The sequence below is a fragment of the Mustela nigripes genome, chromosome 12 (assembly GCF_022355385.1).
Source record: "Mustela nigripes isolate SB6536 chromosome 12, MUSNIG.SB6536, whole genome shotgun sequence".
Lineage (NCBI taxonomy): Eukaryota > Metazoa > Chordata > Mammalia > Carnivora > Mustelidae > Mustela > Mustela nigripes.
In genome coordinates, this window is record NC_081568.1 from 75,654,393 (window position 1) to 75,671,042 (window position 16,650).

The following is a 16,650-nucleotide window of genomic DNA, read 5'->3' on the forward strand; positions in this document are numbered from 1 at the left end:
GCCTTCGGCTCGGGTCATGATCTCAGGGTCCTGGGATCGAGCCCCGCATCGGGCTCTGTGCTCTGCAGGAAGCCTGCTTCCCTCTTTCTCTCTCTCTCTCTCTGCCTGCCTCTCTGCCTACTTGTGATCTCTGTCTGTCAAATAAATAAATAAAATCTTTAAAAAAAAAAAAAAAAAGATCTTGATAGGTGTTAGAACTGTGATAGGAATTGGTATCTGACTTCAGAGTAGTGCTTAACTGTTGTAAGAGGCTGCTCTTATGGTGGTACCCAGCAGGAACATCTGGCTCCCAAACAGCAAGATGGAGGAGATGGTTAGATGAGGTGGACAGACATGTTTGAACTGGCCTCACCCCATGACACAGCTAGTATAGCCAGCCAGGAGAGCTGCCAGGGAATCTTCCTAAGAAACTTAATGAGATAGACCTCTGATCTGCTAGAGGGTAAGTCCTGAGGCAGTGGCCATGAGGCCTGGAGATGACAGACGGGCTCTGGAGGCTGAGCAGTGGTGTTTGGGGACTCCTCAGATATACCAGGGACCTCTTATTTCTGAATCCAGTGGATTTTTTTAGTCCTCTTCTTACTTCAGTAATTTTTAGCAGCATTTGACTTGTATGTGATCATCTCTTCTTGAAGCCCTCTTTTTCATGGCTTGATAAACAGTGTTCTACTTGGATGTTAAGTGTTCCAGTGCTTTAAGACTCAGCTCCACATTGTCTTCTCAAATATGAAACAAATTTCAAAAATCTGCATTGTCATCCTCCTTCCTAAAACACCTGAATGACTTTTCATAATCTTCAGAATAAAGTTTCAAGTTCTCAGCAAGGCCTTGAAGCTTAGCCTGTTCTGTGCTTGTTGGCCTCTCTTCTAGTTTCATTTTCTGTTGCACTCCTTCATTCTCTGAGCTTCCTCCACACTAGTCTTCACCTACCTGCTCAACTGTACTCTCCCCCTCCTTCCCAAGTGTTGGGAAGTTCCTCATTTTTGCCTAGTTAACACCTTTGTGCTTAGTTCAAGAGTCATTGTTCTTTTTTTTAAAATTTTTAAGAGATTTTATTTATTTATTTGACAGAGATCACAAGTAGGCAGAGAGGCAGGCAGAGAGAGGGGGAAGCAGGCTTCCCTCCGAGGAGAGAGCCCGACTTGGGGCTCTATCCCAGGACCCCGAGATCATGACCCGAGCCGAAGGCAGAGGCCCAACCACTGAGCCACCCAGGTGCCCCAAACGTCATTGTTCTTAGAAAAGCCTTCTCTGGGCTCTCTGGCTTGGTCAGAGTCCTGTGCAATAGACTTCATATGTGTTCATTGTAATAGGAATTTCACATTGCTCAGGCTTTCACTAGCCTGAAAGCCCACTGGGAAGGCAGTTGTGGTCTTTTGATCCTTACTGTATTGTAGGGTCTAGGATAATACTGCCTGGGGGTAGTCACTTATTTTATGGAACAAATGGAAGAAACAGTTTATTTAACAAAACACCCTATGTTAAATTTGAAGGAGGCGAAAGAGAAGTTGAGTAAGGTTAAGTTAAATTGTGTACAAGGTCACGCAGTTAGTAAGTGGCAGAGTTGGAACATAGTTGTCTGGTTCCAGTCCCTGTGTTCTTAACTCCCCGACCTGTGCTGCCTCTCTACCTGTTAAGTACTTTTTGAAAATAAAGAGAATTGAAGAAGGGAAGAAGAAGGGTATCTAAGAGACAAAGGAACTCCTGCTGTCTCCACTTATGGAAATGGCAGAGTTGGAGATTAAGAATGAAAGATTAGGGGAGTTTGTGTGGCTCAGTCGGTTAAGCATTCAATTCTTGATTTCAACTCAGGTCATAGTTTTAGGGTGGTGAGATTGAGCCCTGCATGAGGCTCTGTGCTCGGCATGAGGTCTGCTTAAGATTCTTTCTCTCCCTCACACCTTCTCTCCACCCCCTCCCCTTCTCTCTGGAAAAAGAATGAAAGATTAGGATATTAGCTGTGCTTGTAGTGAGCATAGTATAATTATAGAGTTGTCCAATCACTATGTTGTACATCTGAAGCTAATGTGACATTGTGTCAACTGTGTTTCAGTTAAAATGAAACATTAGAATAGAATAAACAAGTCTAGAGGAAAAAAAAAGAATGAAAGATTACATTCTATGAAAAGAGCTGTAGGAATGGCTAATAAGCACATGAAAAGATGCTCAACATCATTAGTCATCAGGGAAATGCAAATGAAAACCAGAATGACACCAGCAGTGAACAATCCAAAAAGGAAATCAAGAAAACAATTCTATTTATAGTAGCATTCAGAAGAATAAAATACCCAGGAATAAACTTAACCAAGGAAGTGAAAGATTTGTACATAGTTGAAGGAAACTAAAGACCTAAATAAATGGAAAGACAGGGGCGCCTGGGTGGCTCAGTTGGTTGGACGACTGCCTTCGTCTCAGGTCATGATCCTGGAGTCCCGGGATCGAGTCCCGCAACAGGCTCCCAGCTCCATGGGGAGTCTGCTTCTCCCTCTGGCCTTCTCCTCGCTCATGCTCTCTCTCACTGTCTCTCTCTCAAATAAATAAATTAAAAAAAAAAAATAAATGGAAAGACATACCATATTTGTGGATTGGAAGACTTAATATCTTTAATATGGCAATACTACCCAAAACAATCTACAGAGTCAGTACAGTCTGTGTCAAAATTCCAGTGGTCTTTTTTGCAGAAATGAAAAAGCTAATCCTCAAATTCATATGGAATTACAAGGAGACCTCCCAATGCCTCAGTGGGTTCACCAACCTGGAAGCTCTTTGAACCCCATAATTTAGAAAGAGTTTTAATGGAAGCATCATTACACAGACATTGATTAAATCATTGACCATTGGTGATTAACTTAACCTCCAGACCTTCCTTCTGCTAAGTGGGGCTGAACATTCCAAAACCTGATTAGGCCTTTCTGGCAACCTGGCTCCATCCTGAAGCTATCTAGGGGGACCCTGCCACTAGTCATCTCATTAGCATATGAAATGCACTCATCACTGTGGAGACTTCAAGGGTTTTAGGAGCTATGTGCCAGTACCTGGGGAAAGAGACCAAATATATATTTCTTAATGTATCACACTCCTCAGCAATAAAAGGGAGTAAACATGTAATAACATGGATGTTTCTTAAAAGTTAATTTAAAAGGAGCTTAAATCAAATAAGTGTAACCATGTAAAAGACTACATGTTGTACTTGTCTAGTAATACAGAGTTTCTAGGAAAGGCAAACTAGGGAGTCAAAGCAGATCAGTGGTTGGGTAGGGCTGGGAGTGGGAGCAGGATTGACTGCTGAAGGGCACACAACCCTTTTGGGGCAATGGACGTTGGATTGTGTTTGTGCAGTTGTACAGATCTATTCCATAAACTATATTTACAGTGGGTGAACTTTAAAGTTTTTAAATTATACCTCAATAAAGCTGTAAATAAACAATAACAAAAGATGATAGCTGGGTGAAAATAATCAGTGTCCTAAAATCTGAGCGGCATCCTGGTCTTTGGATCAAGACAGGACCAACCCCTCTGCCTCTCCAAACCTAGTTCTCTCTCCAGGCTCCCCTCCTGCTTACCAGGCAGGTCAGGTAGTCCCAGATGAAGTGGGAGCCATTCTGCCCATCGCTTCTTTTCCAGCACTCCTCACTCTGTCATTCCTTGCTACCTGCCTCTGCTCCTGAAGGACAGGGATAGTGCCTGCCATTGTTCATCACTGTATCCCAGCATCTTGCACAGGCCCAGCACACAAGATAGGTCTCTAAATGCTCAAATGAAAGAATAAGACCAGGTTAACCCAGATCTAATTTAAGGAATGGTGTGGTAGTGGACTGTGTCTGTGGAATCAGAAAGCTGGGGAGATTGGGTTTCTGAGGGCCTTTGCTCAGCTGCCAAGGGAAGGGCAAACCCCTTCCTTCTGTGCTACCTATCTTCAGAATTAGAGTTTGATAGGGGTGTAAGGGAGGGCCTCCAGCCCTGAGTACAGGAATGCAACATTATCTAAAGGAACTTCACCTCCTCTTCCCTAGATGACATCCTGCCCTATTACTGATAGAGTCCTTTTCTGGAGGCCTTTCAGTGGGGATTGTATCATGAGATGGTTGGTCCATCCCATCCCTTGGACAGCCTAGGCTGAGAATGTATGTGGCTCTGGATGGCCATGTAACATGGGGCAGGTGTCCCCACATCACACTGGTTATTCCTCCTTCTTAATCCCGCTCTGATCTCCCACCTATCTTCTCCCATGTGGCGGATTGTCCCTACTTCTTTGCCCTTACCTTAAAAGATCCTTGACATTGCTTGGAGAGCCTCTGTCTGAGGTTTCCACCCTCCTTTCTTGGTCTGTAGCCTCCCCTGGGGAATGGGCTTGCCCTCCAGGTTTCCTTTGTTTGGGGATGGAGAACTGAGCAGAAGGGGCTGAGCCCAGGGTATCTCAGCAGAGTGGAAAAGCTAGAAGTCTGACAGGGAAACCTAGATTGGGCTAATCTGGAACCCTGGGAGCTAGAGAAGCAAGTTAATCTACCCACTCAAGCCAACCCTGACTCACAGGGAAGTGACTTCAAAACAGCTTTCATAACCCCACCTAGATGTTGGCCACATTTCCCCTCCCAGCTAGGTCTTTGGCGTCAAGCCATTTACTCTCTGATCTTCCCTGTTCTCATCCCTGACAAGGGGGAGAATGGAATTTTGATGAAGAATAACAAGATCATCCATGTGTTAAGAGCAAAGAATTTGGAGCTCTAACATCAGGTGTTCATATTGGCTTTGCTCATTTGCTGCACAAGCATGACAGGTCATTATGTTGTCTCTGGGGTTCAGCTTTATCTTTCTCTCTTCTTAATTTATTTGACAGAGAGATAGCACGAGTAGGGAGAGTGGCAGGCAGAGGGAGAGGGAGAAGCAGGCTCTCCGCTGAGCAGGGAGCCCGATGTGGGGCTTGATCCCAGGACCCTGGGATTATGACCTGACCCAAAGGTCAGTTGCTTAACCGACTGAGCCACTCAGGCGCCCCAGCTTTCTTCTCTTTTTAATGAGGGGATGGAAGTAACAAGGTCCCCTTCAAATACTAAGTTTTGATTCTTTAAGAAGTGAAAGTGTGGGACAACAGAAGAACTGGATAAGGGTGTGACTGTAGACAAAGGACTAGAATATCTAATGACACTGTTGTCCCGAGAATGGGCTCTAGGGTCCCATGTACAGCTCTGCCTCCTTCCCATCATCCCTATGGTTGTTCACTAAGCTAGGGGTCAAGGGCCCCCAAGAAGCCCTGTACTTTACATGGCCTTATCTCATCCATCTAGCATCAGACCAACCCCAAAGTGATTTTCTTTTAATATATTTTTAAAGTAATCTATAGAGATTGTACCTAATGTGGGGCTTGAACTCAACCCAGAGATCAAGTGTCAACATGCTCTACTGACTGAGCCAGTCAGGTGCCCCCAACCCCTCAGTGATTTTATCTCTGAGGCATGTGACAGCAGCTCCTCTCATGGTCCTGCCTCTGCTTTCTTTTGTAACCTGGGCCAGGTGGCAAAGACTGGATAAGGATTTCTCCTGGGCTGTAAACCCTATGACAGAACTAACTTCTAAATGATGACATCTGAGTCAAACCCAGATCCTGAGTGAAAACCAAACTTGAAAGAAGAGCTAAACCAAAGTTGTGTTTTAAATACCTTGTGAACCAGTTTGAATCTAAATACTCATCATCACACTGTTTTATAATGGTTGTTCATGATGATTCTAAACTGTTATAGTTAATGCTTTTTTACTTCTAGATTTCTGAAATTTCACAATTTTTCTTAATGAATAGGTCTTAGTATAAACCCTTGATACTTCATTGTGTATTTTCTAAGAAAAAGGGTATTCTCTTACATAACCACAGTAGAGTTATCAAATTCAGGAGATTTAACATTGATACAGTACTTTTTGTCTAGAGTCCACATTTCAGTTTCTTTAATTGTCCTGCTGATGACATAATTAAGAGCAGGGGCAGATGCCCTAGTCTCTCAGAAATTCCATTTTGTGTGTACATTCTTTTCTGAAGATGTTGAATCAATTACAGGGATCTTTTAGAGAGTCCAAGGAAGCTCCTTTTATCCATCAACTGTGGTTGTGCTGGGTTGACCAGTCAAAACTTGTATGTGTTGGGGGAAGGATAGAATTGCTAGATGGGTACCTTCCAGATGAATCTGAGCTGTTGGTTGTCCCTGAAAGCACAAGGGCTGGTGAAGTGAGTCCACATATCTTCTTAGTAGTATTGGCCGACTGTTCTCTCCCTTCTTGAGTGAGGAATGATCTGCATTTACATTGGCTTTGTAACCACATAGACTTGTCTTTGAGTTCCAGATTTTGTCACTTAGTAGCTTATGAACTTGGATGAGCAGATATAAAATAATATCCACCTCATTGTTTTTCTAAGGATTAAATGAGATGATGCTCTTGCACAGTACTTGTGTATGGTAACAGTTCAACCAATGTTGGTGATTGTAGTTATTTTACAAATGGGTAGTTCAAAGCCCACATTGAGACTCCTGGGTTCTCCCTGATGTTTGGTCATCCCTACATCTTTTAGTAGTTTGCCCTCTACATTTCTCAAAAATTTAAGGTAAGCAAGCTGTCCCAGGTACCTCTTAATGCCGATCAGAAATCTCCCCACCAGAAGCAACAAATTCATTCCACAGCCTTAACTCTAGCACCACCTCGTGGTTGCCAGTGCAGACTCACCCTGGCTACTTCCAGAGGACCAAGGTTGGTAGTACAGGACCATCAGAGACAGCTCCCATCTGAACCCTTGCAAAATGCCAGGCACTGTACTATGCATTTCACATGCTTACTGCGTTTAATCCTTGACAGTCCTTATGGAATAGGCATTATTACAGGTAGGGAAATTGCTGTTCAGAGAAATTAAAATAATTAGCCAAAGTGTCACTGACAGATTTGCTCACATGATGCTACCCTTGACAGCATTAAGGCTGGAAAGTCTCCTTAGAATTACAGACTTCCTTACCGTGGTGGGGAAAGTAAGGAATAAGGACTTAGCTGAAATCACAAGGCCAACTCATGCAGAGCCAGAACCAAAGGGTTTGTCCTAAGAGGGGACTCTTTGACCTGGACTCCTGACTAAGCCCCATGATGAACCTGCCAAGCAATTTCAGATTATACCTGAAACAGCATTCCCAGACAGGGTTTAGAGTTGATTATCAAAGAACCCTGGAGATGAATTGTTTCCATGTGTACCTCTAGTTCCTGTTATTCAGCCATGTCCTCAGCAACTTTGGCATCCAGTGCTTCCATACCCTTTGGCTGGTCATTTCCTATGTCCCTGAGGCAGAGTCCCACCAGGGTGGGACTTGGCAGGTGGGAGTCCCAGTAGGCGCTCGCTCAAATTGGCAACAAGGGAGAAGCTGGCATGAGGCTTAAATTCCACCTTGGCACTCAGCCCTGAATCGAGTGTGCCTGTCTGGGAGCGTCACAGCATGAGAACCGGAGCCAGAGAACAAAAGATGGCAAACGCTACAGGCCCAGACAGGCAAATACAACAGCCCACGTACCCAGCACTAGTGTGCTGCCTTCCAACTTTTGACTTCAAACAGCACCTAGGGATGCCATTAGGAAGAAAATTATATACCTCCACCATGCACAAGCAAGTCTACCCCCTATCAGAGGGTGACTAGGTTTCATCAAAGCTGTCATCTAAATCTGGCAGCACTACTGGTCAATATTGTGAAATGTATTTCCTTAAATAGGGAGAAAGGAAATCCTGCACCACTAGGCTTGGTTTTTTAACTAGGCTCCTTAAAACACCAAATAGGAACCCTAAGCACTTCCATCTTTGGAAAAAGCAAATGAAAATCTGCAAATGAAATTCTCTTCTCTTGACCCAACTTGGAAGGCTTGCTCTAGCATGAGGTTATTACTCTCCTACCTAGTACACCAGGTCTGGGAGAAAAGCAGCTTACTTAGCTTCTGCTGTTCAAATCTGGACCGTCCCAAGGTAACCAGATGTAGAAAAAGGAGTAACTCTGGAATTCGGCCTGGGGTAAAATCTGGCTTCACCACTGCAGGCCTGTTTCATCAGTTGTAGAATGGGCACACCATCTACCTCCATGAAATCTCCAGTTACATGGGATAATATACTTGAAAGAGCTTTTTAAAGAAGAGGCAGGTTTTCCTTTGGTGCACACATGAATCAGGGAAGCTACAAACTAGATTTGCCCCAGCACCTCCTTCTGATGTTAACTTTGGGATCATGACCCCAGGCATCTTTTGTATATACCTTTCCATAGGCAAACGTAACAAAGAAAACTAAAATCTAAGGCTTGAAAAGTTATTAGCTATTACTACACCTTGGAGAGCTCACTCATAATATATCTCTGTGGCTCAGACCTCGCCAGGGAACAATCCTAAAGAATCTCAGGCACACAAAATGTATTCTTAAATATGGTTTAATACTCTTCTCCATTTCTGTACATCACAACACCAAGATTTCGCTGCTTAGGATCTCTCTGTAGAGGCTATAGAGAATGCAAAGGCTACGGTTTTCACCCCCTCTTATTTACGTGTTTGTATGTGTAAGTGTAATACATATCAGTATATATTGATACACACATCAATATATAATGCAATATATATCACCAAAGAGAACACATTGATTAAAGAAATACAAAAATTTGGCATCATTTCCAAACTTAAATAGTAAAAATAAAAACTACAAAAGGAGCTGCATACCCTAAATGTATCATGTGAAACAACAAGCATATTCAAAAATGTAAATTTACATCCAATTTCTCTGGTCTTGTCATATCACATTAGACCCATTTACAATGGCAAAACCCTAAGGTACTGCTGTGAAGAGAGCATGTTTGCTCGCTCTTGGGTGTTCTGCAAACAAACAGCAGAGCCCAAAGCAAAAGCCTGTTCCGGTGAAGCCTCCCACGTTGGTGAATACCAAAGAATTGACTCTTCTTACTAGGGGTTGAGACATCAGGTTATACATTGAAAGACAGTCATTTGGACCTCAGAGTACAGTGTGAGAACCAGAAGCTTTACAGTTAAGACATACTCCCTTCATTCAAGTGAAACAGGATTATTGGAACGATAGGCAGGTCTGCAACCTGGGAACAAGGAGCTGGTTCAGACCAATAAAGCTACGAGTGACTGAGTCAAGTCAGTGAAGAACAGCAGTCAGGCACTAAAGTGTTAAAAGTACCCAATTTGAAAACCAAATGCACCCCACTACCCTATCAGTGTGGGAATGATACCAATTGACTTTTAAAACCTTTGGTCCTTCAAAGTCCATTTGGTATACTTATTTCCATTGCTACCACTGGGCACATCCTATACACTTTATTCACTGTTACCACCTCGGGCACGCCATGACCTTGCATGTCAGCTGGGGTCCAGTCCCACTTAGAGCCCAGCTGTGAAGCATAAGCTTCAGGTTTTCAGGCCCACTTTTGGATCCACCATAGTTAAGTCCTTGGTGCCAGAAGCTGTGTCCCATCCCGTCCCACCCCTGCCCTCCCCACCCCCTCCCATAATTTCTCTTATGAGAGGTGCCTGTTAAATCCCATATTTGAAAAAGATGCTCCAACCCCACCAGGAGGTCAGGGGTTTATAATTACATGCACAGTCATACATGTCTTGTCAGTCGTTCTGTGAAAAACCTTGCAGTTCATTTGTAAAAAATCAAAACATTCACATAATCTCATGCCATCCAACACAAGGAAAACACGACCACCTCCCTCTTACCAAGGACAGACCCAAGCAAAATAAAATATTCTTTAAATTTCTTTGAGTCCACTTAAATTGCAAGTTTTATTTCTCCCAATCCCAGCAATAGCACAGAAGCCCCATCATACCCATCTGAAACTGGTTTCTAGTAGGCTATTATGGGAACCCTTGTCAATGCAACTGATGCTAAGGGTTCCCAAACCCTAGGCACAAATGTGCCTGCAAAACAGGTGGAAGGAAACAGTGCACTTGGCCCAAATGCTTCATATATGTCAGTTTGACTTTGCAATGCAGTTTGCATCCTTGAAACTGACAGTCTGGAGGGGGAAGAGTAGTGTGAGGGAGTGAAGTTCAAATTGCCTCCTATTAGCTCACCCTTTCAACATTAAACAGAGACCAAGAGAGTATGGTTCCAACATTTCACCGCGTGTATTTCTTCTTATGCAGTCTAAGCTGAGGATGCCATGTAAATGGGTCACTGCGAAATGCAGCAATTTAATTTTTCTCCAATCAAAATAAGAAACAAACCAGTATGATCTCATTTCTATTAACTTTTGAAGGTTTACAGCAGTTAAAGTATTTTTGATTCTATGTATGAAGGTTAAAAAAATCATTTTTTTTTTTCATAAAATACAAGAGCAACCAATTTCACCATCGAGTAAAAGTAAAAACTGGGATTCTTTTTTAAATTAGTCCAAAGTGGCATTTTAGGAACTTAGTTGTAGGCTGCTGCGCTGACACCATGACAAACCAAAGTGTAGGGTTGGGTCTGGTTTTGTTTCGGTTTTCTTTTCAATATCCAATGCTCATGGATTAAGTTCTGGAAATGTTCCAATTGTAAGGCAGGGATCTGTTTGGATTCCACCACGGGTATGCTCCTTGGGTTGGATGCTGGAGGGTGAGGCACGTTTTGCCGGACCCATGTCGACTACCTAGTAGTCATCAAGGTCAAAAAATTCATCATCTCCTCCTTGGTATTCCATTCCCTGGAAATCTACTCGGTACCGCAAGATACCTGGGGAAGCAAATCAAAGAGTAAATCACCTATGTTTACAGGATGGTGAAGGTTCACTTCAATAAGCAATTTGTAGGGGTACCTAGGTGGCTCAGTTGGTTAAGCGACAGCCTTTGGCTCTGGTCATGATCCTGGAGTCCCAGGAGTCTGCTTCTCCCTCTGACTTTACCCCCTCTTGTGCTCTCTCTCTCTTTCTCTCCCTCTCAAATAAATAAATAAAATCTTTAAATTAAAAAACAAACATAAATAAATAAATAAAAAGGAATTTGTAGAATTACAGGAAACAAATGATAATAAAAAATGGTCCTAACCATGGGGTGCCTGGGTGGTGGCACCATTGGTTGGGCGTTTTGACTCTTGGTTTAGGCTCGGGTCAGGTTGTGATGTCCAGGTGGTGGATCAAGCCCTATGTAAGGCTCACGCTCAGCACAGTCTGCTTGGATTTACCTCTCCATTTCCCCATCCCTCCTCACCATGCACATATACTCTCCTCTCTCAAATCTTTAAAAAAGGGTCCCAACCAAGGAACGTGCAACCATGTGTTGCTTCAATCTCCTGCCATGGTCAATGATAAACCACTCTGCCTGAAGTAACTTGACTTTTCGATAGCCAGGAAAGCTTTGGCTTGAGACCCTGGCCTCAAGTTTATTTTCCTTACTTGCCACTCACCTCCAATTCCACCAAATCCTTTCACAAACTGGGATCCTTCTTGTGACTTATCTGTGACAATTTCCAATGTAGCTCCAAATTTTTTATAGTTGTTAGCAAACCATTCCAGCAGGGGCATGCTCTCAATCAGCTCATGTTCTTGTCCTGTCTATAAGGGTGACCATGAGATACCAAAAAAATGTATCAGGCTATACCAAGACTTAGCGGCCCTATCCTCCCCATCCATCATTATTATCATTCTTCCTCTCATTAAGTGGGTATACAACTCTCTCTATGAACTGTGGTTTCTACTGACATAATTCTAATAGCACAGAAGTTCTATTTTAAATAACATTCTCTTTTAAATAACATTCCTCCTCAGGCTCTGTTTCACTGATGAAATGTCAACACATACTTCTGGTGGTTCCTGTTGTTATTTCTAAAGTCAGACAGTTGTAAAGTGTCTCCAGGCAGCACTCATTTAACAACCCAGAAGAGATGCACCAGAACTGGTTTAGGAGTAGCCTTGTCAAAAAAACAAAGTCCTTTAACTCCCAATTTGAGGAAGTTACTATCCTTAAGGGATCTGTGCCAGGCAGGGGACACTTTACTACAGAGATGCATTTAGACTGAACCTGCAGAAGGTATTTCAGTGTAAGAGCAGAGCAAGTAAGTGAAGAAAGCAATACAGATTCACAGTTCAGAAGAGGCACTAGTTGGTCAAATCTTCTCTACTCTTTCAAGGATGAGAATGCTTAACTACTCTAAAAATAATGAACCACCATAACCATGTCATGGCCTCCTTCCTTGGAGTCAGACTGGTGTGTAGCAGATAAGAGGTGATCACCTCCTGCTGCCCCCAACCCCCAAGTGCCAACAGCATGGAATTTGGTTTCCCAAGGTGGATACTCTTATGTTGCCAGTGCTCTAACATGGATTTATGTTTCCTTGCATGTACAAGCAAACTAGGAAAACAACCACATACCTCTTTGTCTGTGAAATGAGATTTATCCTTCTCTTGTTCTGGAGTTAGATAGAGAATTTTCTCCTCTGCAGTATTAGGAAAAAATGTGTTAACCTGGTTTTCATATACTAACAGATGTAAGTCCTATCAACCTTCTTTTCATAAACATACTAGTCTGCATGCACTGTGTGTCTACCAGGTACAATGCTCTTACCATACATAAACACCAAAGACATTCAAGATACAGTTCTTTTCCTCAGGAAATTTAACAGTCTTAAGCAGACATTTATCAGTAAAAGCAAAACAATTTATGAAGACTGAAGCCACCTCCCCCAAATCTCCACCTCAAGCTCCAGAACAAAGAGCTCACTAACAAAAAGCAATCTTACTTTATTTTCTAATTCTCATACCTTCTGTGCCTTGGCAATGAAGAACGTATCTCATGATATCCAGATTTTCATAGACTATTAGAATCTCTACAGCTCCCATTTCTAAAGCCTTTAGTGTATCTTCAACTCCAAAACAGTACTTGCCCGTGTCCTGGCTGATTTCATCAAAGTATCGTCCTGTGATTAGGAACAGGTCAGTAAGTACATATATTAAAGTTTCCTTTGTAGATAGAGACTTTCTTGCTCAAAATCCGAGAGAAAAAAAAAATTAACTCAAAAATGAGTTAAGTGCCAAAAGTCAGTGAAAAATGATTACCACTCTAGTTGAGGCTCCAGAATTCCACTCAAGAGGTTAAGGGCTGGGCCAAATACACAGCCATTTGGAAAAGTATGTGTGCTCCGTTAAATCAGAAACAAAGCCAAATAATGGCCAGATTAATCTCTATTTGGACCTCTATTCATCACTCTATTACAAAGGAAAATACGCAAAATAAGACTGAAGTTTTTGGCTCCTATTGCCAATGGGTAAAAAACAGACATATAAGCACATTTATTGGAATTCACAACTAAAGGAAGATTAATGATTACACTGAGGAAGTTTTTTAATACAACTGCTAAATCTTCCTCCTTTACCTTCTCAGCATCTTGTTACATACATATATCATGTATATACAAACAGACACACAAGAACATTTCAGAAAGTAAGTAAGTAAATTGCATTTCACTGATACCTATTAATTTCTTCTCTTGAATGAATTTCACGTTGGAGAGGACTTCAGTAGATAACTCAATAGCTTGGTTGAATCCATTTTCGCCACCATAGGAAATATCAACTAATTTTAAAACTTTTGATTGCAACCTCTGACATACACACACACATAAAAAAAAAAAAATCGTTAGTACTTGAAAACACCTTTACTGAGACCACTACTTCTTAATGGCATGCAAAGCTCAGCATTATGGAACACTGAAGTCTAAGGAGAAGAACACAGGGAAAGAACCCAATTTATTCACAAGCAGGTCTCAGTGAGCAAAACTGTCAAGGTTAACTTCCCCAGCTAATTATATCACCATTCAATCAGACCTTAAGAGGCCAACTCATTAATCACCAATAAGACTAAGTTTCTTGTTAAGGAAACGGGGGACTGTTAGTCCCTGCCATACTAAATTTGTAGAGTACAATACCACTTCTTTGGTTGAGACTTCTATAGTAATGCTACTCCCTCTCCAGTAGAGCACCTTGGGAATAGTGTTATGTCAGGGCCAAGTTATAAAAAAAAAAGATCTTTCTGGATTAAATATTTCAGGCTAATCAGCTCTGTCACACTGCTGAGTTTCACTGCTTTATTTACCTCCAGGCATAAATCAGAAAAAGAGCAGAAAAACTTTTATCCCCTAGTTTCCTTGACATCACACTCCTTTTGGAAGCCAATTATGGCAATCCACTAAACTAGGAGCTGGCATAGGACCAGAATGATTCTATATAAAAATGGTTGGTTTGGGGCACATCTCAGTTGGTTAAGAGTCTGCCTTCAGCTCAGGGCATGAACCTGGGGGGTCCCAGAACTAAGCCTTGCATGAGGCTCCCTGCTCGGTGGGGAGTCTGCTTCTCCCTCTGAACCTCACCCTGCTCTTGTGCTCGCTCTCAAGTAAATAAATAAAATCCTTTAAAAAAAAGAAATAAAAATGGTTGGTTTTAAAAGATAGAAAAGACCCAGGAAAGTATGGGGGAATATCTCTTTCTTTAAAAACAAACAAACAAACAAACAAACAAACAAACAAACAAAAAACTCCAGGATCATGAACTGAGTTGAAGGCAGACACTTAACCCAGGCACCCCTGGGGGAATGTTTTTTTTAAAACCCCTGGAGTTCTGCCTGTTCTGACATAGGTTGTTTTCTGTTTGTTTTTTAGAGCTAGGTTTGTTTTTTTTTTTTTTTTTAAAAGACTTTATTTATTTACTTATTTGGCAGAGAGAGAGATCACAAGTAGGCAGAGGCAGGAAGAGACGGGTGAAGCAGACTCCCTACCAAGCAGAGAGGCTAATGCAGGGCTCAATCCCAGGACCCTGAGCTGAATGCAGAGGCTCAACCCATGGAGCCACCCAGGCACCCCTTTAGAGCTAGGTTTTTAAACATGAAATATATAACTTCAAAACCAAAATAGATGTGCACATCCCAGAACTCAATGGACACACTTATTCCCAACCCAACAACTGACAGAACATCAACTTCTCACTTACCTGATCAAACATATCAGATTGACTTAGTTCAGTTTTAAAGTCAGCTGATCCAGCTAAAACAAGACCAGCCACATTCACTTTGTCCCCAGAAATAAACAGCTGTACAGCAGTCTCAGCTACTTTCCGAACATAGTTATGTCGCTTTTCCATTCTTAAACGAGCAAAACGCAAGGCTGATTGACCTCCTCTACCTTTGACATAAAAAGTGGGGGGGAAGGGGGCCATCATTAAAAAAAAGTACAAAATAATTTGCTAATTAAAAACTAAATAATCATGTCATTACCCAACAAAAGGACAAACAAAAATCACTACTTCCTTAACTAAATGTTTGGCATAAACTGACATTTTTAGAGAGTAACTACTAATTATTTTATCAAAAGAGAAGCCACAGGCACCAAGGAGTCATGAGTCATTTCATGATGCTTCTCCCATCCTCTGTATTTATTTCCCTCCATTACACAGTCGACCCCTCTTTAAAAGAAAAAGGAAAAAGAAAAAGGTTTTATTTTTTAAAGCAACCTCTACTCCCAAAGGTGGGTCTTGAACTTAGAACCCAGAGATCAAGAGTTGCATGCTCCGCCAAATGAGCCAGTCACCAGCCCCTCACAGTTGACCCTTAAATAATAAAGGTTTGAATTGTGTGGGTCCACTTATACATGAATTTTTTTGGATAAATACCAAATAGTTCTGTATTATGTATTTTCTCTTCCATATGATTTTAATAACATTCTCTTTTCTCTAACTTTAAGAATACAGTACAAAATACAATATAACATACTAACATGTTAATCGACTGTTTACGTTAATGCTAAGGCTTCCCAGGAACAGGTTATTAGTAGGTAAGTTTTGGGGGAGTCAAAAGTTAAATATGCATATATTCAATAAAAGTTATGTGCAGCTGGGTCGGTGCCGTTAACCTCCACACTTTTAAAGGGTCAACTGTAGTATTCGTTTCCTTATTGCTAGACACAAGGAAAGTGGGCTCATGTTCTCTTCCTGTGTTACCATGTTTCTTTGGGAGATCCACAGTGAATTTGTGCAGGACTTCTCTTGTGTTTCCTTGGAGTGTGCCAAAAAGTGCACCACTACCATCTATTACAATGAAGCCAAACTTGCTGTCATCTGAAAGTAATGCTGTAAGAGCCTGGAAAGCAAACATAAGTACCATACAATAAATCCCAAAACTTTTCTAGAGTCAAGACAAAGTCTAAAAGGACATATGCAAGCACCTTCACCCCATCCAAGATGGTATGACTTAGAAAAGCCATTTTATGGAATAAGTTAGACTTCAGTTATAACTAACCCATATGTACAATTCTGAACCAGAGGCAGGAAAAAAAAACAACAGAGATCTAGGGTTCAGATTTATTCTAGTCCTTGATTTGATTTAGAGTGATGGCAATCCATGGAACATCACGTTCAAATTTAAAGTCTAACCTCAAAAAACCAAACCAACAACAAAAAAAAACCAACCTCCAAAAGCTACTTTCTGTACAACCCCAGCATCAACAGGCAATATTCATTATAGCAAAGAGTATCCTATAAATTAACTCTATAGAGTAGGGCTCCAGGAGTAAAAAAATTCCAGGAAAAAAATCTATAAAAAAATCTAGTTTTGAGATGTTTCACTTAACTCCTATGTCTTGAGCATCCTTAATGATATCAGGATATAAAA

General features: G+C 41.6%; 1 protein-coding gene across 1 annotated transcript in view; it reads right to left on the minus strand.

Moving 5' to 3' along the window:
- Positions 1 to 8,413: 8,413 nt before the first annotated feature.
- The window catches only part of ETF1 (eukaryotic translation termination factor 1), a 33,218-nt gene continuing 24,981 nt past the window's right edge, over positions 8,414 to 16,650 (minus strand). Inside the window, exons 5-11 of the mRNA XM_059417667.1 lie at positions 15,981 to 16,119; positions 14,976 to 15,166; positions 13,465 to 13,594; positions 12,755 to 12,910; positions 12,366 to 12,430; positions 11,402 to 11,549; positions 8,414 to 10,732 (exon numbers count right to left, since the gene is read on the minus strand). Coding sequence (XP_059273650.1) covers positions 10,650 to 10,732; positions 11,402 to 11,549; positions 12,366 to 12,430; positions 12,755 to 12,910; positions 13,465 to 13,594; positions 14,976 to 15,166; positions 15,981 to 16,119 — 912 coding nt within the window. The 3' untranslated portion in view covers positions 8,414 to 10,649. The remainder of the gene's footprint in view (positions 10,733 to 11,401; positions 11,550 to 12,365; positions 12,431 to 12,754; positions 12,911 to 13,464; positions 13,595 to 14,975; positions 15,167 to 15,980; positions 16,120 to 16,650) is intronic.